The 27375-nt window shown below is 47.8% G+C and overlaps 1 protein-coding gene across 4 annotated transcripts in view; it reads right to left on the bottom strand.

Annotated features, from left to right (window-relative positions):
* TMEM132B (transmembrane protein 132B) overlaps positions 1 to 27133 on the bottom strand; it is a 230451-nt gene extending 203318 nt beyond the window's left edge. Inside the window, exon 1 of one of the 4 annotated variants that reach the window (XM_032705898.1) lies at positions 26936 to 27133. In XM_032705898.1, the coding sequence (XP_032561789.1) occupies positions 26936 to 27020 (85 nt within the window). In that variant the 5' untranslated portion in view covers positions 27021 to 27133. Of the gene's footprint in view, positions 1 to 9657; positions 9697 to 21882; positions 21955 to 26935 lie in introns of those variants that run through there. The other 3 variants (XM_032705902.1, XM_032705901.1, XM_032705899.1) reach the window with 3 other exon arrangements.
* Between the last annotated feature and the right edge of the window lie 242 nt (positions 27134 to 27375).

Here is a 27375-nt window from a genome sequence, read left to right as displayed (position 1 = left end):
ACCTTCAAAACCATCACTGTGACACCGAACTGACCCGGTGTGGAACAGGCCTGACACCACTGCCTAAGATAGCTCTGAACTGCCTGGCTGACAGGGCAATTCCCTCTGCTAAGAGAAGGCCACTATCTCCATGGGAAGAACAACTGATGCGGGTCAGCATTTGAAACCCTTCAGCTTCATTTAGACCCCACCAAGATAAATCCAGCTGAGCAAGACCCATTCCATCCCTCCATCCAGGGCCTGGCACCACACATTCATCCAAGGAGAAAACACTTACTTTTTGCTGAAATAAAGTATTAAAACCATCAGAGCTGGCAACTAAGAGTATCTTTCAAAAGACTGACCAAAAGCAGGACAAAACTTGAGATTTCCGAGTCATCCATTTCATACACATCCTGCAAGGTAAAGACTCGAGCACATACCACCTTAGAGATATTTTTTTCCTGATCTAGAGGATAAAGGAAGAAAAACATAATTGCCACATGCCACAACACCTGCTACTTGTCAGCTGAAATAAAAAGGAAAATGCCAATTCTGCTCCTAAAACCAGGACCAACAAGTGTTGCACCCTGAAGCAGGACACAGCCCTCAAAGGTAATCCCTGGGGGTGTTACAGAAACACCACCCTTGTGACGGCATAAGGAAAGTCAGCAAATTATTTCTGAGGACTTTATGGCCTCAAGAAGACCAGAAGGAAAAAGAAAAAAAAAGAAATACACCTCATTTCACCTGCACATACTCTACGTGCTCCAATATACCATACATTTGTCATATTACTGTGTGCATGTTATTATCTAGGGATACATCAGAAACTGCTACCAAGGTAACAAGGATAGTAATAAACAGCAACCAGGGGAAAAACACCACCAGGAAGACAATGCATTACCTCAGGTTATGTTTTCGCTCCCCCTCTTACAGCCTCTTTGGTTATTAACATATCAAATATTGGATTTGTATAATTTGACATCTTTTGCATTTTTTGAGAATTAAGATCAGAGTTTTTAATAGCTCTGCTGAAGGAAAAAAAAAAAATCTCATTAAGGACTGAAGACAAAGTGCTCTGAGATTTCTCACACAAGGGACTCTCCAGAGGAGACATATTTGTGTGAGTCAACAGCATATGTCACTCTCAGAAAATAACGCATTTGAATGAGACCTTTTCTCTGCTAGTTTTACTTAATGAACAAACAGAACAAATCTTCAGCACTTCTCTTCAAAAGTGTGCATGGCAAGGCATAAGTTAAACTGGTTTTCGGACTTCACCGTGGCAGGCAAAAGAATTTTCTGATTCTGGTGCAGATTTAGGGAGAATTGGCAGCACAGGGCAATTTTATCATCTTTTTATGATAAGATGACAATTCAGGAGCCTAGCAAATCCTTAGAAAGAAGTCTCTAGTGGATGGATGCAAACAGAAATGAGCCCAGGCACCTCTGCTGCTGTTTTGCCAATCACATTTATATACCTGGCCCAGATCAGCAAAGGGAAAATTGAGCTCTTTCAGGGTCCCAGATGGACTCTCAGTCTCAGGTCTTGACAGTTTTCATTTCTTAACTGTTTTTCAAATGAATGTGGATGTTTAGAGAAGAATTTCCATTTTCATTCAGTGTACGAGAATGGCCTTTCTGGATACAGCTGTCTCACAAAAGAAGTCACTGCTTGATCATGCTTCCAGTTCATCCAAAAAAAAAGCTGAGGACCGTAAAGACTGGCCAGGGGAGCACTTGGGAAGGACTGCTGCTTCCCCAGCCTCTCTTACCTGCATGCATTGAGTCAGGTCCCCCAGCTTTCATGGTAGCTGTTGTATTATTATTATTATTACTACTACTACTACTACTGTCATTACTATTCCCAAAACAACACCAGAAGTGATACAATAGGAGGGGGGTGACGTGGGCTCTGCTTTGCTGAACATGAACATAATTACACATGTTCCAGTTGCACCGCAGTGCCTTTCTGTCTGGAAGTGATTCACGGGTCCAAAGGAGCTCAAATAGAATTTAAATTCCCAGGGGAGGGTTTACAGACAAAAAAAGGAAAAAATACAGAAGTCTCAAAATGGGTACATTTGATCTAAATGTCTTGGAGAGATATTGAAACTCCACAGAACTATATTTAGGCTCACTTTTCAAAGGATAAATGCACTTCAAATCTCTTCATTAGCTCCATTCTTCAGCAGTGGTTTATTCTGCTGAAAGCAAACTCTCTGTACTTCAGAGACGAGTGTGGTGGCCCCTCTTCCCACAGTGGTTACAGGGCACTGGGAGATTGAGGGTCCCTTCCCACCTCAGACACGTCCCCACAGAGACATGGCTGGGAAAGAGGATACTTACTGATTCAAGGGCTGTCGGCACGTTTGGGGTGGAAAACCCCATCCAGTTGAAGTCTGGAAAACCCCATCCAGATCAACCCACAGCTGTGCCCACACCTGCCCCTCTCCACCCGGCAGGACCAGGGATCCCGCTCCCCTGCGTGCAGACACCCGGGTGAAGGCAGGACAAATTACCTCTGAGGCAGCCCACTCCTCTGCAGCAATTAAACAGAGAACCAAAACACCCTTTTTAGGATGACTAATTGTTAGACAAGACACATCCCACATGTGGCCCGCTCCTCCTCAGCATCACCAGCCCAAACTCAACATGCAGAGGGGGGCAAAAGCATTCATTGCTCTCTTTTGGTTACCTCTGAAAAGCCACACAGCAGTGACCCAGGGATGGATCTTCCTGCAGAGCCAAGCCAAGCTGCCTCTGGAGTCCTGTCCCCACAGCAAAACTGCTGAGCATCCACCTGGAGCCTGGTGGCCCCTGGGGACACGGTGTACAGGATCACTGCTGACACAGCAGCTCCAGCCCTGCTCCAAATGCAGGTCAGCTCCTCCCTGCCGCCCTCGCTGCTCGCACAACACAAACACGGATGCAGCACCCACCGGGTTGGATCTGGACCATGAAAAGCCCTGAATGACCAGACCCCGCGGTGCCACAGGTCACAACACCCCAAGGCCACGTGAAGCAACTGCCTCCCAGCTGCAAGGTGCCACACAAGAGCCCCCACACTACAAAAGTTTTTACCAAATTTCAGCCCAGAAAGTCGGTCAGCTGCAAAGAGGGCATCCAGTTTGAACAGGTCAGGCACGACCTGGAGGGACAAACACAGCAGACTCTCCTCAAACCACTGCAATAATGCACTTTACAGAGAGAAATTCCCATGCTCTAAGTCAGCTCAGATTTAAGAAGCCACATACTTCAAATGTCTCTGAAGGATACTAAAATGAAAACTCGGTCACACCGCACTGTGACTACTGTGAAGCACTATTAAAGAGAAGCTAACATTTGTTTTCAATTACCCAGCATATATTTGAAAGACTAAAATTGTCTCCAAAGTATTAAATAAATGTGTGTGTTTACTGTGCGCTTGTGCATGGAAAATGAAAGTTGTCTGACAACCATTCCCAAATACCAACATTTTACCGATATCATTATATTGACATATAATGAGTGTCCCTGGGCTTCAAACCATGTTAAGAAGTAAAATTAGAAAGCAGAGGTATGCTAAACACTCCTCTTCGAGATGTAGAATAAATGCAAATGATAAAAGTAGGATTTTATTCCCATATCTCCATTTTGTTCATAGCAGATCACGTTGCCATTTTAGTCAAACTCTCCCAAAAAAAACGACACAGAGAGCAGGAAAGTTGTGGCAAATGCAGAATGACATCCATAAATTTATGACCTAACTAGACTGACATCCAATGCAATGCAAAGTGTTTGCCAATCAATAGCCACGAGCATCATTTCCCCGCAAACAACATTCCTGTGCCACAGCCTCCCACCAGCAACAGGCAGTGCCGTTTCCTGCTTAACTTCACCGTCACTGCAATCTCCCCTAATCAATGATATCGACGGGTCTGCAAGATCAAAATCCAGCAAGCACAGCGCCGAGGCAGCAGGCAGTGGGAATGGGTGTGTGGCAGGGACGGCGCAGGGTGCGCGGCGCTCCGGTGGGGTTGCTTAGCAATGTAACCCGTGCCTGCCCATCCCGCCGCTGCTCCTACACACAGGGAGGAGAGAGATTTCAACAGCAACCCAAATACCGGCGAGGAGAAGCAGGAGGAATAACCGCATGCAAAATAAGTGCTCTGCCTTTTCTGTGTGATTTAAGAAAATTTAACTCCCAGCTCTCCGTAGCATTACAGGAAGCAGGGGGGTGCTGGTTGATCCAGGCAATGTCTTGCTTCCCCTGCTGGCATCCCAGTGACTTCAGTGCAAAGCTTACTGTGCCCAGAAAGAAACGCAAAAAGAAAGCTGCCCTGGGAATTGGAGAGCTTGGGCACAGTCACGACAATGGGTTTGCCCCTCCTTCTGTTGCAAAGTATCACCAGAGCGTAAACTTTTCCCAACTACTAAACCATTTTGCTGGGATCTCCAGTCAGGATGGATTAACGACACCAGAGATTGATTTGAATCACTGACAGCTGTGACAAATGAAAACCATCGTATTTAAGGGCTGCAATGCCATAACTGGACATGGCAGGCAGGGCTCTGGAGCAGTGCTCTGGGATGTGCAGATGGGACAGAAGCTGCCTGAAGCCTTATCCAGCAGATGCTGCTTATACTTAGATAAAATAAGCTATATAATCTGCCTCACACAGGAGAGATACTGCACACCTGAGCAATAGCAAGAGAACAGGGGGTTTAATTTTTTGGTTACTCTACACATTAAGTCCTTCAATTAAAGACTTAATTCAGATTTGTTAGACATACATTAGGTGCTAAATTCCTTCTGATAATTGCTGAAAGTGACCTGCAATGTGCACAACATAATCCTGCAGTTTCTATATTGCTCCCAAATAACCCCAAAAAAGGCTGTGGGGGCAAAAAAAAGGGCATCTCAGGGCCCTTTTGAGCACCTGTGCAAGCAGCAGGTTTCTGGTGGGCAACTTGCCCACTTTGCTCAGTATCAGCACCTTCACTGCCCAGTACACAGAAATCCCCAGTGGGGATCAAGTAAACGGTCAGCAATGGCAGGGTGGATGCAGCATCCCTGTGGAGCACACACAAGGGATGTCTCTGAGTCAATCACTGAAAATCCCTCTGCACCAAACCCTGTCAGAGCATTTAGATCATCAGCTAATAACTGTCAATCTCCATTTGTTTGCAATGCTGCAAAGACTTCCATAATTCTCTTAGAGATATAAAAGAGGCGCTCTGATTTTGCTTTAGATGAAAGCATGTGATAGTGTTAGCTGCTGGTAAACCTCGGAGACAGTATTTATACAGCATCAGAAACATTTGCAAAGATGGAAAAGAAATGCCTTTGGGCTGCAAGTCCTTAAAATCTACAACCCATACCCTGAAAACTTTGATGCCTCTGCCTAAGCACGCTGCAGGATCTCTGCCTGTTGGTATCATGATCACCCCAACAAGGCCACACTGTGCAAAGGAAACTATGAAAATTTGACAGCGTATTATTCTTTTTCCTAAGGCCTTTTATTTTTTAAATGTAGAGGAGGATATAGTAGACCCAGAAACTACTGTCTCCCCCTTGTACACGAAAGAGGCACAGCACAAATTGCACAATAAAATACCTTGAAGCCCTTTCCTAAGCAGAAGGCAAGGTAGCGTTGATAATTTATTGCAGAGGATCATGTTCTTCCAGGTACCAGGAGGGAAACACTGTCACTGCATTTCAAGCATCAAAACCTCCTGGAAAAAAAAAAAGTCAGGCTTGTGCCTATGTGGTCACTTTGTGTAGCTGCTGGAGGTAGATAGGCAGAGGTGCTGCTGCTATATTAACAAGGTATCTCACTCCAGGTGCTAAGAGATCTCCCATCCCTGTGGGCCCAAGAAAGCCTGTCCTGGAGAGAGGGCAGGGACTCACACTGGTTTGCTGGGTGGTTGCATGACCTTGCAAAGGAAGCAGTGGTTTCTCCTAGTGCATTTTTATGTACCTCGATGATCTGAGCGGAACTTGCCAGTTCACGTAAAGCCAAGTGAGTGCTTCTTAAATCCCACCTGGATGTGGGCACATTAACAATGGAGAAAAGAAGAGGAAAGAGAAAATGCTAGAGGGGAAAACCAATGCCCAGAGCAGGGGGAGATATTCAACCCAGATTGCTTAACTGGCAAGAGAGGCCAGACAAGTAGCCAAGTTTATCAAGGTTTCATGCCTTTAGCTATACAAAGTGTATATAATCCAAAATATTCACCACTGTTTTCATTGCCTGTACCCAAGGGCAGGAACATAAAATGAGGTTGAGTCAAGCAGGATGATCAGCTCAGCCCCACACCTCCTGCTCCAGTCGGATGCTGCAGGATGATTCCCAGGTAGGGGTGTGCAGTGCTGTACAGGATGCAGGAGCTAAAGGCTCACCTCTGTTCCTGGCAGGGTCCAAAGTTACTGCACATCCCTGCCAGTTCCTTCTACCCATGGAACAAGGATAACTGTTCTTAGCATCTTTTTCCTGCAGCTTGCAGAGTGCTTTTTAAAAAGAAGCAGGTGTGGAGAACTGCTGGTGGAAAGTATCATTAAAAAGAAAAAAAAGCCACCCTCTAGGTGAAAATCTAAAGTACAGCAAACTTACTAAAACAGGATGCGGCTTTTCAGCTACACCATCCCTGTAGCTTCTTTTCTCCCCTGAAGTTAAATTGAGGCAATTTTCATGAATACGTTAAATTGGCATGAAAAACTAAGAACAAAGAACAGTTTGTTTCTGCTTTGGAAATCCTTCTCTCCTGGTCTATTTAGATTTCTTGCCAGTATCCAGCATCTCCTCCACTTTCAATTTACCTTCAGTGTTATCACACATTTATTCTGTGATTCCTCACTGAAAAGAAAAAAAACCTCAGCAGTAATTCAGCCTTCATTTTGAGGTCACTTAAAGGAGATTTCAGCTGCCTGACATGGTACAGCTGAGGACTCCAGATTATTCACCTGTTGGTCCTGCAGGTGCTGTTTCTATGAAACTAAATAAGTGCCCGCCCAATGGAAGTTTTTCCAAGAAGGAGCTGGAGTGACCATGGACGGAACGGTAGAGAGGGCACAAAGTAAAATTACATCATCATAAGGGGTGGGGGGGGAAAAAAAGGAGGATCTGGAACCACCTCTTTTTAATGCAAGGCAGAATTCTACTGTGCTGAAAATACTGACTGGCTGCTTTCCCAGGTAAAACGCCACTGCTGAAAGAAAGAGTCAATTACTGCCTCAAGGAACCCCCCTGTCGAGGCAAAAGAGGTATTTCAGACAATGTGTTGAACCCTCTCCATGATTAGAAAAAGAAAAGAGAAGGCTACCTGTGCATCAAGCCAACACCTAGGAAATACAGGAAGATGTGGGCCCCTTTTTTTACCAGAGGCTGGCAAAGGGGGGACCATCACATCCCCTGCTCTGGGCTGCTCCACCTCCACTTCAGGGCAAAGGAACCTGGACCAGCCCGACACGCTCAGTGTTTGGCACAGGGATGATGCAAAATACTTCAGAGGAACCTGCAGGGACTCCCCTCAACTTGCTGTCTCCAAGAAACTCGCCTTTTTTGTTTTCATCTCCCTCCCTGGCAGGGACTGGAGCCTCCTGGAAAGCCCTGTCCACAGCGGGCAGCACCAAGGGTGGGGCCATTTGGAGCCACAGAGGTGTCTCTGTGGGATCAGAGAGTTCCTGTGCTCTCAGGGAGGCAGATGGGCTGTTGCCATTAACTAACCCCATGTCAGGTCTTCTCCAAGGGCTTGGTGAACCTATCCAGGCACTCAGTGACCAAAACCCTGGCATCAGGGGCGAGAGAGAGGAGTGTTATTGCCCTTGCAATCACAGTAGATAGATCTGTGAGCCCATAAGGGTCCCTGGTGAGAATTTTATCTTCCATCACCTAACAAACACTCAGTTTTAGTTTAAAGACAGGAGAAAAGTCTATTTCATCTGAGAGGGAGAAAAAAATATCTATACATACACACATGTATCTCTCTATAGTGTGTGTGTATATATAGAATATACATATACATGCACACATTTCACAGCTTTCAAAGAGGATGACAGCGTGTTTTCATATAGTGCATCTGAAGAAAAGGTCTTGTATCAGGGCTATAGCAGAGAAAACTTCATTTTGAAACTCAGGAATGAAGGGGGAAAAAAATAAAAGAGAGAGAGAATGCTTTCCTTCTTATCATGTCTGAGGAACTTAACTATAGTGATGGAAAGATATAAAACCTCAGACAGCAAAGCACTGCTCTGGAGACCACAATATGCATAAAACCTCCTGCAAGCCCTTGTTAAATGTTCCTACCCTCCAGCCCATACCTCCAGGGTGCAATTTTCAGGAGACAGAAAGATTTAATGTGCTTTGCTTGAAATAACCCCCTGGATTCTCACTGCAGAGACTGTCATGACAGTGTGTTCCTCTGGTTTATTATATTAATAAGCAGAGTCATTCAGAACTCAACATGATGTGGCTCTCTGACTTGCACATGGCTGTGTCCCCAAGCTGCAGCAACACAGAGGCCTCTCCCCCAACCCCTGCTTGCAAAAAAAAAAAAAAAAAAAAAAAAAAAGCTTTGTTATTTTGAGGCAAAATAACCACAGCTGCTTACAAACAAGGACACACGTGCAGGAGGCTGGCAGAAGCACGCAGAGGCAGGGGCTGAATTCACTCCCAGTCACTTCCAGTTTCCACCCTGCTCCCTGCCAGGCTCCCTGGGATGCCAGTGATGCCCCCCCCCAGTCCCAAGCCCTTCATCCCACTCCCACCTCCATCTCATCCCTGTGCACCCAAGAAGCATGTTAAATGTCTTCTCCACTGACTAAAGCCAAATAAGAGTAGAAAACATAAGGCTGTTAAAATGGCAAAAAAAAGTCTAACTCATGAACAAAGACCTCCTTCCTCTCCCTGGTTTAAAAACAGCACTACCCTTGCCTGAAATCACATGAACTTCCCCTAAACCCTCTAATCACTGCTCCCTGCCTTTATTTCCCAGCTGGGAGAAGCACCTTATGTTTATGCACACTGGGCAGCACCACTTGTATGGCTCTGAAGATGCCCCATGAGCAGTACTATTATTATCATCACTTTTCTGGGGTGTTTGGTTCAAGCACAAGCAGAAAGGAGACTGCATGACTGCTGCTGTTATCCCCATGTACTCAATGCATGAGGACCCTAGCTGATTTTCTGCTCCCCTTCCCATAAAGGCTTTTTATTTTTCCCTTACGATGCAGCCTCAGGAATACGTTGTGTGGCAGAGGTTTTATACCATGTAAATGATGGATATTGTTCACATAGTGCTTATGTCAAACCCAGCTGTTCACCTTTTCTAGGACTGCAATTACTTTAATAGCCATTGAAAAACTAAATTGGGGAGAAAAATAATAGAAACTTTCCAGTATGGCTTTCTAAACTAGAGCACTGCCAAGAGTGACTTGACCTCAGACAAGTCACATGTAGCCACTTATTTTAAAAATTAACTGAGCTTGTCCATGCACAGAAAACTGAGCACTCTGTAGGGTTCTGGGCACAAATGGGTCCCAAAAGGTTCAAAATTCAGCCCAGTCACATCTTCATTTATCACCACCTGCTTAAGCTGCTACAGCACCCAAGCAGCCAAACAACCTTCTAACACTGACATCAAACACACAGGATAAGGTCAAACAGCCCACAAGACAAGCACATTGACCCTCACCTCTCCTCTTTACAACAAGTTCACTCTCCTCCATAGAAAAATGTCAGCATGAAACAAATTTCTTCAAAGGTCCCCTTTTTGCAGCTGGAGCAACCGTTCCCCATTCCTCCATGTAGTTCCCCTGCTCCTCCTCCTCTCCCTGGATCACAGACAGATGCCAAGACATGGAAGTTATTCTTTTACAGCATCTGGTTCCTTGGCAGACTCCTCAGGCAATTATGTTCATAGTTTTAAAGCTGTCTCCAGCTCTGCTTCATGAGTTTGCTGCTTTTGGCTTGTAGCAGTCTCTTCTCATCTTCCCTGTCCATCACACTGGCTCAATGTTGCTCTTAAAATATGGGAATCAGAGCACTTGCATCTCCCTCTAATTAGGAGCACAAATAAACAATACCCCATGTTGTTCTTTAAACACAAGCACTTATTTTACTCTCACAGCCATTTCTGGGAGGCCCTGGGCACCCTCTTGGTCTTGAAGTACCATGTACTTGGAGTCATGTGAAACGACTGACGCAGCTTGGACAATTAAACCTCCACACAAACAAAGCAGGGGTTTTAATTCTTTTTTTTAGAGAGGTTTGCATTTCTACTTGGATGCCCCCTCTCACCAGCAGTGCTCAGAATCACTTTTTTTTTTCCTGCAGACAAAAATGCAGAAAAACATCCCCACAGAACCATGAAAATCCCTGCCTGGAAGGCTTCTGGATGAATGGGCTCTCTCACAAAGAAGGATATAGTCCAGCCTTAAAAAAAAGTAGCAGGGGGGTGTGGGTGTGGTGGGAATCCGTGATCCCCAAAGGTCCTCCCAACACCATAGGAAGGATTTTGCATTTACTACCAGTGAAAGGTTGCAGACAAATGGTGAGGGACAACATAGGTCATCTCCCTCATCATCAGCCCAAAGCAACCACCTCCTGGGATAAAAGGATAAGCTGATGCTTGATCCGGCTTTTCTGATTAAAGCTGCCAACAACTAACAGAGATCCACACACCTGTTCAAGGACCTGTAGCTCATTTTGGATGAGCTGAGGCAAGGCCACCACAGGGTGACAACCTCTGGGCACCACTGGCTGGCACGGGGCACCAGATTGGGCTTTCCAAAAAACAAAAACAAAGCAAACAAAAAAAGAAATCCCAAACCACGCTGTCTCAAGGGCACAGAGTCACCACCCTGAGGTCTCACAACTTAATAACAGCAGAATAAATTTGGTGGAACTCCAGCTGTTAAAGAGGCATTTCAACCAACTTCACACATTATCCTCAGGGAATGCTTCGTGGAAGCAGCACCTTTGCCGTGTCTCACCAACAGAAACAAGCTGCAAACCATTCGAGAGGCACACCCACTGTGGCAGCTCCTGACCTCCCAAAATTCTCTATTTAGAGAAGTAAGTAACAGCCTGGCCTATTCCTCACTGCTTCCTACCATCACTGGCTCAATGCCCAGAGCACAATTAATTGGCCTGGCTTGTGAGAGTGTACATCCAACTGAATGGTGTTTCTCTGCCTCAAGAAAAACCACAAGCCCACGTCCAAATCCAGCCCAGGACCCACCAGGAATGGCTCATGCATCTCCAAACCTGGAGAACATATGGCCACAGCCAAGAGCCATGATGGGAAAACCCACTATGTGACTGTTTTCCTTTACTTTTTAGCACAGACACAGCTTAAACATTTTCTGTCTCTGGGCAAAGGCAGAGTCCTCACCATGAGGAACAGAGGGACATTCACTGACTGATGGACAGACAGATGTGAGTGGTGCAGCCGTGGCACTGGCACCCAGTTATAGCAGGTCTGTCCAGATGAATGGGGCCAGTGGCTTGAGATGCTTGTGCTGGGCAGGTCAAAGGAGGAGGGATGCTCTCCTCCCCTGGGCAGGAGGGAAGCTGGATGCTCTATCAGTCCTCATCCCCAGCATCCAAAGGCCCCATCTGGAGCACAGAGCAAACAGACCGAAAATGGTGCTCCCTCAGCACAACGGCTGCAGCAGCACTGGCCTTCCTCATCACATTTGTACTGACCTCCTGTCCCCCCATCTCTGCTGCAGAGGTGCCCAGAGCCCAGCTGAGAGAGCAGTCCTGGGTAGGCAGGGATGCAGGGCATATTTATCCTTTTTGAAGTAATAAGCCCATAAAGAAAAAAAAAAAAATACAACAGATTTAAGCATTTAAATGCATTTCCATAACTGTTTGCAATGATTCTCAGGCAGCAGCTTTCATTAAACTGGAGCTGAGGCTGAGAGCACCAATTAGCAGGATTTAAAAAAGATAAAAAAAAAGTAATGAAACCGCTGCAGTTATCCCCAAATAAGGAGTACAGGCCCAGCCTAATATTTTATGCCTGGCTTTGCTGGAAACGATGGTGGGTTAATGCTCCAAGAAGGTGGAGTGCACAGTCCCCCTGAGCAGCCCCAAGGCTGTTTGCACAGCACCATTTGGCTGCTGGGGGAGGAAAGATGTAAAATATGGCAGGTCATCCCTACATCCACTGCCATAAAAGCAAGGAAACAAAGGAAAAAGAAAAGTCCTGGCAAAGCACTGGTGGGCACCTCCCTCTGTTCATCAGCCCCCAGGCAGCTGGAGGAGGAACCAGCAGCCGTGAACTGCCCAGCAGGTCTCAGCAGTCACTCACACCCACTGTAGAAGATGCTTGAGCTACTTTAAAATCACATAGAAAATTAAAATTACTCTTTTTTTCCAGTCATTTGATATTTTGGCAAATGCTTTAGCTTTATGCTGTGCAGAACAGTTCTACCAGTGGACCATGGCAGCGTGGCCCTGCTGCATCCCTGCTACTCAGCTCCCACCACAGGAACTGCTTTCCAAAGCAGTAGAATTACTTATCCAGTTTTCCAACCTACAAAAGCCTCCATTATCAACTTTGTCCAGTTTAGCCCCAGACTGGCAGCAAAAGACACTCAATTGTGCAAAACACAAACCAACAGAGAAGATCAAATCATCTATTTAAAGGGTGAATGTTATGGATTTTTATTTTTTCTGTAAGAGCCATGAGCAATTATTTTGGAGCACAAAGATCTTAACCATTCATTTATCCTGAGAATAAAAGTGGGAGAAGGGGAAATGATTGCTTTTTCATTATTTGTCGCACTGCCAGTACTGAATCAAAGTCAGAGGACTGCCAGAAGATCTCCTTTGATCCAAATAACTATCATTCTCATAAACATTTCTACAGGGAGAAAACCCAAAACCCCAGTCCAATCTTTCCACCATGATTCTAAAGATAAATATATGAGCAACAAAAGAAATCTTCTTCTACACATAAGACTTTGCCATTCAAGCCAGGTACAAAAGCTTTTTAAAAGAGATGCTGTCGGGGGGGGATCCAGAACTGGACTAGAAAAAGCCAAGCTTGAAGATTCACATCATCAGCCCAACACTGTAACATCACTCAGAGTGAGTTTGAGAGATCAAAAAAAATTATATATATATATATATATATAAAAAAGATTTTACATCAGGAACCAATTTACTTTTGCTGCTCCACAGAGCAATCATGCCTCAGGACCCACAGCTAAATGGCTGGAGCTCACATAACTGGAACAGCAAAGAAAGCAGAGGAGAACTTTAATGGCTTATGAAATTCAATTGAAATTGATGGTTGGAAAAGTGAAACATTTAACACCCCACCAATTTAACATCAGTGCACGTGTGTACATGTACACACAGACATGGACATGGACCACAAAAGGTGGGAGCTCATTTTCCACTCACATGTCCGTGACCCCCACAGTGCTCCAGGGAAGGAGATGGCACCCTCATAGACTAACCCAAACAATATATAAATATTTTAACACTCTCAGACCTTTTTCCACCAGAACCTTTAATATAAAATCCATCTTTTGTGAAAATGGCAATACATTATTACGACCTGCCCCGTTCATGTCTCTGAAATATAAGAAGCCACATTCTGCATTTCATCTTCAGCTAGAGCAGGAACTCAAAAACCCTCCCTGCTATTTGAGAAGACTTTGAATAAAGTGTTTGCAGCTGATGTACTTTTCCAGCACAGATCACTTCTGTTATGAAGCCTGTCTCTGATGAACAGTAGAAAAATATTGTTGACAGGGGTGTACTTTTCCATCAACTCAAAAATATCATTTTGCAGAATATTTTCACAGCTCAGCAGAAGGTGGAAAGAAAGACAATATTATGACTAGATAAGAAAGAAAGAAGACATTTGTTATAATTAGCTTATAGTAGTTTTCTTGTTGGTTTTGGCTTGCTGGAACAACGTTCTTTACTAGTCAGAACCCCAGTCTGACTTACAAAGCCTTCAGGCCAAACTCATGACAATCAAAGATTAACCTGGGTAAAAACAATTAGAATTTGGCCAACTTTAGACACAGGCAACAACAAGAACCACCAGTAACCTTGACATCATGACCTCTAGTGCTGCAGGTGCCTGGTCAGAGGGGTGCTTTGGGATGCATCACCCCGACTGAGAAGCAAGAAAGGAACGGCCACGTCCTGGCAAGTGTCACACTATCATTTATTGAGCAACTCAAGGCACATGGACACTGCTGACTCACAGAAGGACTGAAACACCAGGAACCACTGCACTGGAGCATCCATCATGCCACTACCATCGTGCCCTGGGAGCAGGCACAGACATGTTCATGTGGGCACTTCCCACAACCACATCACAACTGAGCTCGCTCCGGTGCGCTGAACCAGTTGATTCATGGCGAGGCTTTGATGTGCAAATTAAACATTATGACTTTTAACTGAGCTAATATAAGCGTCATATGTTGTTAATTACACAATGCAGGGGGAAAAAAAAATCGCGAATGAATTTAACCGCTTAATCTAATCAGGATGTCAAGTTGTGTTTTAATTACAAATTGTTGTGCGGCAGCAAAGCGTCTGCTGCAATTCAGCGACTCTGGTCCCACAGCAAAGTCCCACCGCGTCTCACTTGTGTGCTCAGCATCCAGCTCTGCTCACTGCAGCCCCAACCACCCCCAAACACCAGGCCAAGCCCATGGCACTGAGCTTGGCATGCTCAAACCCCACCGTTTGTAACCCCTCTTTTAATCTGAATGAACATTTCCATACGCGGGGGCAGAAACCTCTACAATCTTCCTCCAACTCAGTGCTTGTCAATTTACATAAGCAAGAATCAAGTGGTGCCTTTGGAGCCTGTTTCCTCTCGGTCCTTTCAGTTAAGGGGAAAGGAAAAATAAAATGAGATTACAAAGAAAAACCAAAAACAAACAAACAAACAAAACTTTAAAAAAACCCACAAACACTCCTGAACTTCGTAGTGTCTAGAGCAAGTTTTTACAACCAAATTAAAATCCCTGGATGTTGTGGCTTTTAAGGGAGACACTGATACGGCCAAGCAGCCATAGCAGGGCAATGCACCTGCCTAATGCATCAGCTTGACAATGTGTTACCATGAGGTACGTGATGATGACATTGCTCACTGTCCGACTGTCCCTGCAGAAAAACATCCACCTGCCAATAACTCTGCTGGTAATTACCCAGAGAGTTTCAGGGAGGACAGAAGTCCTCTGAAATGTACAGCAGAAACATGGTATCTAAAAAAGGAAAAGCAACCTATTGTTGCCTTATATTATTTTTTAACTTGATAGAGCTCCTACTTGTCAAAAAGAGGGGTGAAAAAAACCAACACAGCCTCTGAGCACATTAATGTGCTTCAGATTTTGCCACAATGTTACCCATATTAAAGCAAAAACCTGCAGTATTTTTGGTTGGGTTTTTTTTTGAACACCAGGGGGCTGATTACTGTGAAATGATCTTAGGCTTCTCCCACTAAGTGGACAGATGGATTGCTACTTTTGCAACTTCTTTTTGCAGCGTTGAATTCAGTTGCTGGCGGGAGGCTCCGTTCCAGCACTCTCCAGCATCATTTCTCTCCCTGCACTTGTCATCTCGCTTCCCAGCCTGAGGCTGGAGTATGGAAGGGGCTCTCTGCACGGCACAGGAATGTGCACACACTCTCTGAGCCAAAGGTTGGACCCCACCATGTCGGTACCACACGAGCCCTGCACCTCTCTCGTGCCCACCCTGGGGGAGAGAGAATAGCAGAGGCACACCAGAGCCCCACACCTGGATTTTCATGCCAAGGGAGCTGGTGGTGATGATATGGAGAGAAATGCCACCAGCACAAGCCACACCAAAAATGAGGTCTCTCCAGCATTCCAGCAACCAATCTGGAATTTAAAAGCTTCTGCGAGGTGAGAAAGAAACAAAAAGCACTGCTAGGCAAAAGTCATCTCCTTAACTATTCTTTAAAGGAGAAATTTTACAAAGTGAAAACTGAAACACTGCCAAGCTTCATCCCTTCTTCCCTGACAAATACATCGAGCCCATTCAAAGCGGCTCACGAACAGTTGTGAACAATTTGGGTCCCTGGACAGCAGTCACTGCACTTGCAACCCATCATTCTCACAGGCAAAACACAGCTGGTCGGGAGAAGAACTCAAAAGAAACGTCTCAGCATTCAGGGAAGGGAACTGCTCATTCAGAAGGCGCTTTTTAGTAATCAGTCCTCTGAGGGGACAGTGCCTGACGTGCCCACTGTTGGGCATCATCCTACTGCAGCCCAGGGGCCGCAGCCCCTTTAAGACAAGGACAAGGGACAGAAGGAGGAAACACTCAGTTTGATCCGAGGAAGTGAAAAACCCCAGGAAAAGCAAACTGCCAGCCCCAGGAATGACTAAGCACAGAGCCAGGCAAGGCAGGCACGGGGCTGGCTAAAGCAGCCACACAGCACCCGTTCCCAGATCCGTGCCAGCTCTGAAGATGTGCTGTGTGGAAAAGCCATTTCTGAGGGGGGAAAAAAACCAAACCTAAACCTAAAAACAAGGATTCAGTTCTTTAGCAAGCCTGTGAACTGCCTGTGAGTGTGTATAAGCGTCCTCATCCGTCTGTAACTCCTGCTGATGCACAGATAGCAATATATGGGTCAATAATCGTTTATCTAAAGATATGTGTCAGCCCATCTCTCCTCCGCTCTCTGACAAACCTTTTACAACAACCACTTACTTTAACCCTGAATTATCTGCCTCTGCTCATCTTCAGGGAGAATCAGCACGGCAGAGAAAGAAGCAGGCAATTCCCTGTGATCTGAAAGCTCACTTTCTAAATCAAATCAATTTTTCTAACGTAATTTGCCTCATCTAAATCACTGACCCATGCATTTTCTCACAATCCTTTGACAAGCGCTGCACCAATTGAAGCAAAGCTAAAACACTTCAACCAGACCAATTCATAGAAGTCTTTAGAGGAATTCTTTCATCGCTTTAATTAATTCTTTAAGTACCACAGTGGGATGCTCTGAATTCAAACCCAGTCCAAGGAGTAATGATTACACTAATGGGAGAAGCTGCGCGGTAAATAAATGCAAGTGCCCTGCTGAAAGACATCATTTTCAATAGGAGACTGCCATTCAGGGAAGATAACTGTGTTTTGGAGATAATAACTCAGATGATGAAGTCCCACAGACTGAAGCCTGAAACAGCAATTCCCAGACTCTCCACACCTAACAGGGAAGCATTTTGATGGATACACATTAGAGCTGGAGCTGCTCCTGCTCTCAGCCCTTTGCTGGCCACTGTCCCACCACGATCATCACCTCGGACACAAGTCCATGTAGCAGCTGAAACTGCAGCAATACAGGATTGATTCAGCCTGTCCAGCTGCAAACCCTCTCCCCTCCCCACCCAGCCTTCAGCTGGGGCTGAGCATCAGCCACGAGAGCTGGAATTTATCAGCGGCTCTTTTAACACAATAGACCACAGGCACAGGGGAGGGATGAGGGTTTTGCAGCCGTGACAAAAGGAAACTGCTCGTCTTGGATGGGCTCAGTGCTGGAAACCACAGCTGGGGCATTTGCCCAGGGGACATGGGGAGCCAGGCTGCTGACACACACTTGGACTTGTCTTTATTGGCACCACTGGCACAGGAAGGCAAGGTGGGACTGTCATTGCAGGTGAGCTGTGAGGAAAGAGGGCCTAGGGCAGTTTGGGAAAACGTCTAAAAGTTTGCTGGTTGCTGCTGGAACCAAAGCAATGACTTCTCTTTGACCTTCCCTTTTTTTTAATTGGCTAAATGCAATAAAGCCTTCTAATGCACTCAATTTGTTGGGCTGCCATATGCTTTCAAGAGAAAGGGGAGAAGACACTAACTCTGGATGAGCAGGATGCTTTGATAAGACATAGCTGAAGCTGTATCCAGGAGCTGATACTTGTCAAAGCTCTGCATCCCCCAGGGCTTACAGTAGACACCAGCAATCTCATTATGACACTATAATAAGTGAAATAAGGTGCAGAAGATGGATATTTGGGTTGTAAAGGGATATATCTGAAGAACAGCTCCTCAGTGCAGTCCCTGAAAAGATGTCCCCAGTGCCCATGGGCTGCCCAGCTCTGTCATGCCAGGGAGGTGAGGGCTGAGCACTGTCACCTGGGCTCTGCTTTGTAGAGTTGTCTTTGATTTAGCAATAGAGAACATAAACTCCATCTCCCCATTTCTACTTATGACTTCCCATAACAGTTTTAACAGGCTGGTGCAAATCAAACACAGCAGAAGAACCAAGTGTTAATTCAGCCCTTCCCTCACATAACCCATGGCACTCAGCCTCATGATACCAACTCTGGGGCACCCAAGAGAGCCCTGACACTCATCCGCAGGGCTCAGCACAACTCAGGATGGGGCTTGGAGATGTCAAGCAGCTCAAACACCAAAACAAGCCAGGGCTGAGACATGGTGCCAAAGCAGGGTTCAGCACCCCAGGGCCAACCAACTGGCCACACCACCTCAGCAGGCTCCCACCCAAAGAGAGCCTCACTCCTCAAAGAGCAGCAACATAAAAAGTCAGCTGTCATCAAAAAATAACCCCAGAGCTCAGCTTCACCCAACACCTCTGTTCTCCTTCCTGCTGCCCCAGGGCCCCTCATGGCAATGATGGAGAGGACAGACCATGTCTTTGATGGTGCCCACCCTCTTCTCTAAAGCCCTTTGAGATCTACAGGTGAAAGAATGATGAATTATTCATATTTGAAAAGGAAAAAAGAAATGGCTCAACTCTAATAAAATTCATGCTAGCTTGTGTTTTTCTCTTCTTTGTTTCTCACCTTTAATGGAGTTAAGCCTTTTTTGCACCAATACTAATAACTTTCAGTGGACTACTCCTAAGTGAAAGAGAGGAAATGAATAACTGAGCTGCATTAAAAGAAAGAAAAAAAAAGGAAACCTTTGTATATTAATTCTCATAGCTGTCAGAGATGAGGATTTAATCTTGTTAGTAACTAAGCTACTCCATTATTTCCAAACACCTTGGAGCAGAATGTCTTAGTGGGAGATGAATGAGATAGTGGGACTGTAACTGCTTTCCAAGTGTTTTCAGAGCATAATCTATGGCTCATCACCACGTGCATTTCAAGTCCTTGCCCTTTCTTCTCCAAATAACCTCCAGCTGTAAATGTATTTACATGCCAAGCCCAGCTCCTTCTTCAGAGCATTTACCGCTCTCTGCTTAACCATTTGTCCCTGTTTAATAGATTTGCCTGGCTGTGGTTTTGGATGGATGATAGGGATGGAAAATTGGGGATTCAGGTTATCCAATAAATGATGGGATGAAGCAGAGAAGAAAGTAGGCAGATAGAGGAGAGGTCTAATGGGCTGTGAAGAGCTCTGCCAAAGGAAGCAGCAGAAGTCCTGCTGCATCCCTGAAAACCAGCCACGCTCAGGAACAGACTGTACCCAACAGCCATCGGAGATGGGAAAGGCAGCTCATTCACCAATTTTTCCAGCTCTAATTCCCATGATTTGGGGATGGCTGAGGCACACTGGCCTTTGAGTTGCCCTGACAGAGCTCTGCTGCTTCCAGAGAGCTTACCTTCCTCTCTGGGCACCTCTGCTGCAACCTTTTCAACGCCTGATTCACGGTGCAGGCGTGTGCTGTATCCTTTTTGCTCTCAGTGAAAGATAGTTAGACTTTGTGTTATTGGTCCCCTCTACCCCCAGCTCTCTTAAGTGCTTTTCAAAACCACCAGTGACACTCCAGACTGCTGTAGCCCCATGGAATCAGGGGCAGAGGCACCGTGGGTGGGCAGCTGTTGTCTCTCACCAGACCAGGTGCTCACACTGGCCAGGGACTTGCCCCATGCAGACATCCAGACCAGCTCCTTCCAAAACTCATCTCTGATTTGCTACTCTTTCAATCAAAAATCCAGGTACCAAAAACCAGCCAGCAGCTACTGACTATTTGCCGAGTTTCTAATTACTGCTCGTTGCATAGAAACCTGCTCCATCTGCTCCAGGGTTCCCTTTTAGGGTGCACGGCCTCTGTCTTTTTTCCTTGTGAGTTTCATCCTTTTTTTTGAGCTGCAGCATAAATGTTTTGTTTCCAGAGCTGCAGCATCCATTAAACAGCCCTCCCTCCCCGTTGTGGCAAAGGTCTTGCTGCTAAGCAAAAGCTGTGGCTAATTGACAACAGCTCCTAAACTGAGATATAAAGTAGCTGCGTCTGTCACTCATGCAAACAGCTGGCTCTGGCAGCTCAGCTGCTAAATAATGGAAAATGGTTCAGTTTTCTGACTAGGTGAAGATCATTTATGAAAGAAATGAACATCTCTGGTGCTACAGAGCCATGCCCTGATCATTTCTGCATCTTAAAAATCTAACATTGCCCATAAAATTCCTAAGTAACATAAACCCTGTTCCTTCCACTACTCTCCCAATCAGAAAAACTGGATTTAAATCACCTGCTGGCAGGTTTATTACAGGGCCCACAAGCAGATAAGGTCCTGTGCACCAGCCCTCTGCACTTAACGGGAAATAAATCTCTGCTATGCCATCTGTTTTTGAAATGTTTCTATACAAGCAAAACAAAAAAAAAAAAAAAAAACAAAAAACAAAGATAACTTCACCTCTCATTTAACCTTCTAAAGGATTTTATTTCTGGGGCAATGAGGATGACATTTTCCCCTTCTCTAGCAGAAATCTTTTTCTTCCCCAGGCTGATTTACCAAACTCTGCCAGCACTGTGTATTTAGGGCACCTGTTACCCCCGTGTGGATAACTGGCTTGGGATGGGGACACTTGCTTGGCCAGAGGCATCACTTCCCACGCCATCCAGTGGGCTGGTCACAGTGGAAACACCATCTCTCAAGCCCCCTGAACCCCTTGGCCTGGCCAGAATAAGGAATTTCGTCCCTGCTTCTCCATTTAGCCCCAGTCTGAATTGCATCAGTGGGATTTTTCCATCATTTCTTCCCACCCGGGGCAGCTCTGTTGCACTGTCACTGATGTCAAGCTAGAACTGCCTAAAAGGGGTGGTTTCACACCACCCCTTTCCTCACAACCAGCGCTCTGGCTCCTGCAGAGCCTTTCACTGGATGGCAGCACCATTCCCCGGGGCAGGAGGACACACAACCACAGAGCCCTGAGAACCCTCTCCAGAGATTTACCACCTTTATCACCAAAAGCCCATCCTCCTGCCCCTGCAGGTCTCCTCCTCCACTGCAGGGGAGCGATGGGGCAGAGCAGCTCCTGAGGGCCAGCTGGTGCAGGCACGGTGAGATGAGCAGAGCTGGTTTACATGCAGATTCCAATTAGTTTACTCAGCAGACGGCAGCCCCGTGGAAACCCCTCTGTTCCTGGCTATCCCTCACCCCTCAGGGCACCCTTTTGCTTCGCCCCTGACTACCACCACCACCAAAGAAATCAGAATAAACGGAGTTAAAAATCAAATGCTGCACTTCATTTTCACTCCTTTGCCTGAAGTTGCAAGAGACAAGACAGGATGTAATCGTCACTTTCAAAATCATCTCCTGTGACAGGCAAATTGATCAAGTGAGGAGGCTGAGCTGCTTTTGAACTTGAACAAACTCACTTCCATGAAAGATGGAATGTTTACATTGCCTCTCAATGATGTTACTCTCCAGATTTAAGCCATAAGCTGCCCAGAGTGGTTACTTTAGCCTGCTGAGAGGTGCATGCCTCTTGCCATTTCATCACCAAAATTTGGAAAGAAAGAGTGGTTTTGGTGGTGGGTGGGAAACAAAAAAGGGAAAAAAAGAGAAAAGGAAAAAAGAAAGTGTGCTTGAATCTGGAGCACATCATAAATTCATGAAGCTTTCTAAATGCTGTCAGAAACAAACACATTTATGTAAACAAAGAAAAGCTCAGAGTGTGCTGCAAGAGAATTTTTGGATAGTGTGGAAGAAACATTAGTATTTACATTGCACCTGAGACTCAAGTCCATCATGCAGGCTACTGCACAAACAGTGAAGTCCTTCCACACTGAATTTACCCACCCCACACACTCCAAGCAGCCCTTGCTTTATATCCCCATTGCAGCACTCTACATCACAGAGGGGAATGGGAACACCCAGGGAAAGCCAGACACTGGGCAATCCCCATCCCCTCCCCTAAGTTATCTCCAGGGACCTCTTTGCTTGTAACTTCTGCCTGCCCGTCCTCACGTGGGAACAGCTTCCCCTGAAATGCCAGCTGGGAAACTCCCGACAGCACGAAATCGAAGCATCTTCCACGACATCTAGAGCAGCACACGGTAACTCACACTCCCCAGCCTCCGTGGCACGTCAGTGCGAGAGGATCTGACAGCCGTAGTCGGGAAAGCACCACGTGCCAGCACATCAGCTGAGCCACTGACAGGGGTAAGAGCTAATGCTGTGCCAGCAAACCAAGTCACCGCTTGCCATTAACAAACATTAGTTATATTTAGGTGGGGAGGGAAGGGGAAACCCAGCTCTGTGAATTAAATTTGTTGAGCTGACAGTATTTACTTCAGTGGGATGGCTTCTCATTCACTGGGAGGTTTATTAAGGCCAGAAGACCTTAGTTTTGCTTGCTTCATGCAGGATGTAGGAGGCTGTCACCTCCCCTTTGTTACCAAGTCACACCTCTGGGAGAGAGCACAGGTTTGCAGGCACCTGCACGAGCGAGAGACATGGCTTGGTGAAGCCACCTCTCCATCACAGCAAAACTGCTTCACACCAGCATCAACCACCGAGGTCAGGACAAGCAGCACTTGAGTTGCCATAACCCAGTGCTCTGAGTAACGACACCCTTTGCTTCCCCCATCCTTCAGCAGAGGGACCCTGCTGGGACACAGCCAGCACGGATCTCCTGAGCAGCCTGGCTGCAAAGCACATTTCTGAGGAGCTACAGAGAAGAGAAGGAGGACTCCCATTCAGCGTGGGGTCAGCAGGGTGGAATCTCCATCCCATCAATGGGAAATGGAAAAACCCTACATACCCTAAGGCCCCAGGTAACTCAGATCCCTCTGCCATGGTCCTGGTGCACAGACTCTTCTCCCCAGGTGCTTTGAAACAAGGGAGTCCTTGCCCAGAGACTGTGCACACCAAACATCTGCCCGGGCTCAAAGAGCGACCAAATCCATGACTGCAAACCCATCACAGCAGTTAAATAAGTGGAGCTATCTCTGGCTCAGGAATGCATCCTTGATCCAAAAATCCTTCCCGAGGCACAAACCCTGTCCCAGCCTCAGCCAGCCTCTGCTCTGACCTCGTACAGCTGCTCCGGGGCTCGTACCTTCCTCGCCACGCTAAGCTGCTTTAAACGTGGAGATAATAGGGCTGGGAGTGCCTATCATTCCCAGCAATAAAATACACCAAATTAATTGCACTTCATTGATTTTTTTTTTAATGTAACTATTTTGACATTCAAACCTCAGGAGACTCCATTGATCAGCCAAAGAGTCAGGTGTCAGTGAATGGAGTTCTGTGACCAAGCCTCACAAATCCAAGAAAATAGTCAAAACCCAAAACCAGTCAGTGATGTGGACTTCCCCATTTCAAATACGAAAAAGAGGCTGCAGCATTGGTGACAGGAGATGTTGAAGTGAAAAATGCTGTGCAGGGCAAGTCACACAGTTGCCTCCTGCATTCCCAGAGAGCCCAATGCTGATCACAGCAACAATGCATAAATCCAGAGTACCTTCACTGACTTCAGAGGAGCTGCTCTAGATTTACACTGATGGGAAGTAAAATCAGAGTATCTGAAATATATTGCTCTAATGGATGCTGGAGCAAGATGCAGTATATTTCAGACTTCTTCCCGTACCCCACTGGCCCCCAAATCACATCATTTTGAACAGCCACTGCATAGAATGTTGAGATCTGCACTAATCTGAGGACAATAACCCACATTTCAACAGTTCTGCAAATCTATTGTACGGTAGATAATACAGGTCTTTCATTTCTCTTCCTAAAGAGCCTCTGAATAAAAAGTGCCTCCATATTATGTAGAGTGATACAGGGACACATAATAAAATAAGCATAATGTCTCTCCACCCACACCTCCCTGGAGCCAGAGTCTAAAAGCAATTCGCAGATCCTTCCTCACGCTCAGATGACAGCAGCCCAGGCGCATCCTACAGGGGCTGAAGGAGCCTGTTCAATAAGCTCTGCACGCCCCATCCCCGCATTCCCACACCTGCTCCGGGGTGCAAGGCAGGGGGAGCGAGCCGGGGGAGAACAGCACCAGGCACGAAAACAAAATATTCAGGTAACTCATCCAATGCCACTCACAGGATACCTATTCATACAACCTCGGAGACAGCTCCGCCGCCGCCGCCAGCGAGGAAGGCGGCCAAAACCCTGCCTAGATGCCAGCAACAAACGGGGGCCTGCTGCCAGCGAGAGACATCCTCGGGCTCAGCGTGAGCGGCCTTCGGCTGCCAAGCACACACGCACACCCTCTGCTCGCAGCCGTGCGCGCCAGCAGCCGGGCCGCCAGAGACCAGGGGCAGGAGAGTGATCTCTTAATTGGACCTTCGCAAAGCTATTTAGGGGACCTGCCTGACAGGCGAACAAATGCCACCCGCTTTGAAGCGGCTGGAGAAACTTAGCCTGGTGCATCTCCGGTCCCCGAAACGCAGCCTGCCCAGAGCCGGCCCCGGCGAGGGGGGAAGGGAGGGAGCAAAGGCAAATAAATAGAGAAAAATGGCAAGAGCCCAACGCGACCGTCTGTGTGAGCCAGGAGCTTTGCAGGGATGGCAGCACCGCGGCATGACTCATGCAGGTGTCTCTCCCGTCTGCAACAACCCAAACCAAGATGCGGTTCGTTAACCCCTGTAATCCAGAGGAGAAAGCGGAGCTGGATCGCAGCGAGCCGCAGGAAGCCCAGCACAGCCCCGGAGGGAGGCGTTCCCGGGCTCTGCCACCGCTCGCCTCTTTCGGAAGAGGTTTCCCCACATTCCAAACCCCCTCTCCACACACAGACGTTGCTGCGGTCCACGCCAGGGGTGGGACAGGGCAGGGGCAGAGCTCCGCTACGAAAGCAGAGGGATGCTGCAGCCGAGAGAGGCGCAGGCGGGGAGCGGATTCGTTATTCGCAGCTTGAGCTGAGAGCGCACTGCGAGTTCCTAAAGCGCACATTGTGCAGGGAGGATTCAGAGCGGCGGAGAGGGATGGGTACGTCGGTAGGTTTGCAGCCACAAACTGTTTCAAAGTGGGTTTCCATATGTTTAAGCACTCAGAGCGCTGGAAGAATTACACCCACAGCCCAACCTCACCATGGTAGCTACCCACACAGGAGGAGAGAATATCAGGGGAAAGATTATCATTAGTGTGGCTAAGCAATAAATAAAAAAGAAAAAAAAAAAAGAAAAAAAAAGGAAAAAAAAAAAAAGAAGGAAAACTTGTTCCTTCGCTGTTCCTAACTCTCTCATCAAATAAAAAGAGAGGTGCACGAGTACAGGGCATCACACTGGCAACAGAAAGCCATCATTCTGCAGGGCAGTGCTTATGCCCTGTGTCCTGTGCTCAGTGCCGCACTCCCCAAAACCTGCACCTCACTTTCCATGCCCTGCCCCCCAAAGTCTTGCACCCCATACTCGGCACCCCAGTTGCCATGTTGTGCTGAACAGGATTTCCAAGTGCCCCCGTGGCTGTGCACTCCCCAGCAGAGGAGGGAGCTGGAGGGCAGGGGCAAGCAGCACATTTTAGGGTGAGCAGAGCAAGGACCCCCTTCTGTCCATCATCTCTGATGGACATCATCAAGGCTGATGTTTCCTTCCTAGCAAATTATTCCTACTGCCCCTGTAGAGACCTTTCCTAAAACACCGTTCCTACCTCAATGCATTCTTGTGCCCTCCCCAGGAACTACAGTTGCTGCTATTACCCCTCCCATGGATCACTCCCTCTTCACCTAAAATCCTTGCATTTAGGCACACTCTTAAAACCCCCGTGAAGTTTCCCCAGCAGTCCAGGCTCCACGCTACGGCCGAACGTGTGCACCGTCCCGAGCAGCAGTAAAAGCAAACGAATCCCCGAGCAACTTCAGCACGGATGCACCTTAATTAATTAGCTTTTAACAACCCCTATTTATTAGGAACAACATCTGCCAGGGAGCTCACGGGAGCAAGCAGAGAAGAACGTCCCCAGAGAAAAGTCCTGCTAAAGACTTTCCCAGGGGCACCGGTCTGGCTCTGCCAGCCTGGGGGTGAGCCCTTCCCCGGCAAACACCCACAAGTGGGACCCGAAAGGCTGCTCCCGAGTACAGCTAGGGGGGGATAAAAAAAAGAAAAGAACAGAGGGAGAGCAGCTCCCAGCCGCGCTCCCTGCCTCGCAGCTGGCTGCGATAAGGGAATCCCACCTGAGCCCACCCAAGGGCCTGACCCCTCTCCTGCCAGCCCACGGAAACCCGTTCCCCTCGGAATAAGGCGGAAGAAAGGTGGCACAAGTATTTTGTTACCGAAGGGATTTAACTCCTGCACATCCTTCCCCCCACCAGCGCCCGTGGATAGTCAGAAAGGACGAGGAGGGGGGGTCGGCCGCGCTGTGGAAAACCCCAAACCCCGCGACCCTTCTCCGTCCCTCAAGCGCTGCGGCAAGCCCAAACTTTTCCTTTCTCCCCCCCGCCCCCCCCCAAGTCGGCAGCGACCCGCTGGCAGCCGCTGAAGCCGCGGGGCAGCCCCTGCGCAGGAGGCCGGGAACCCGCGACACGCGTGGGGAGGGGCGGGGGGACACACGGGGAGGCAGCGGGGGGGCTGCGGCGGCGGAGCTGGATGGGGAAAACTTTGTGCGCCCCAGAGATGGGGCTCGGAGTGCGTCCCACCCGCAGCGCTGCGGACGGACCCTGCGGAGGGAGGGATGGGGAAAACAACCGTAAATAAAAACGGAGGAGGAGGGGGGGAATAAAATAAGTGTTTAAAAATAAACAAAAAATAAACAAGGGGGGTAAAAAAGAACAAACCACAAACATAACCACGGTGCCGGGGTCGCGGCGGCGGGACCAGGGGTTACCTCGGCACAGGAGCAGCAGCGGCGCCAGGAGCAGCGCGGGGCCCCGGGAGAGCATCCTCTTTGTTCCATGCCCAGAAGTAGTCATGGTGCTGATTTATTTGGAGAGGGGCGGCTGAGCGGGGCGGGGGGGGCCGGGGGTGTCGCGCCGGAGCCCGTAACCACTCCCCCCGCTCCCGCCCGCTCCTGCTCCGTCCGGCGGCGGGGCCGGCGCCCGCCGAGCGTGGGGAGGGGGGTGTCCCCTCTCCCCGCCGGCCCCGCGCTCACGGCCGCCCCCGCCGCATCCCCGCCCCGGGGGGGCACCGGCGCCGCCCCCGCCCGCGGCAGCAGCAGCGGCAGCAGCAGCGGCGGCTCCCCCGGGGCAGCGGGCGCGGTGCCGGGGGCTGCGGCGGCGCGGGCGGGCGGGCGGGGGCGGTGCCGCCGGGCTCACCTGAGCAGGGTCA

This window comes from Chiroxiphia lanceolata, chromosome 18, assembly GCF_009829145.1.
Source record: "Chiroxiphia lanceolata isolate bChiLan1 chromosome 18, bChiLan1.pri, whole genome shotgun sequence".
In the NCBI taxonomy this organism is placed as follows: Eukaryota; Metazoa; Chordata; class Aves; order Passeriformes; family Pipridae; genus Chiroxiphia; species Chiroxiphia lanceolata.
The sequence above is the reverse complement of the archived record's forward strand: the minus strand, read 5'-3'. Positions and strand labels throughout refer to the sequence as shown.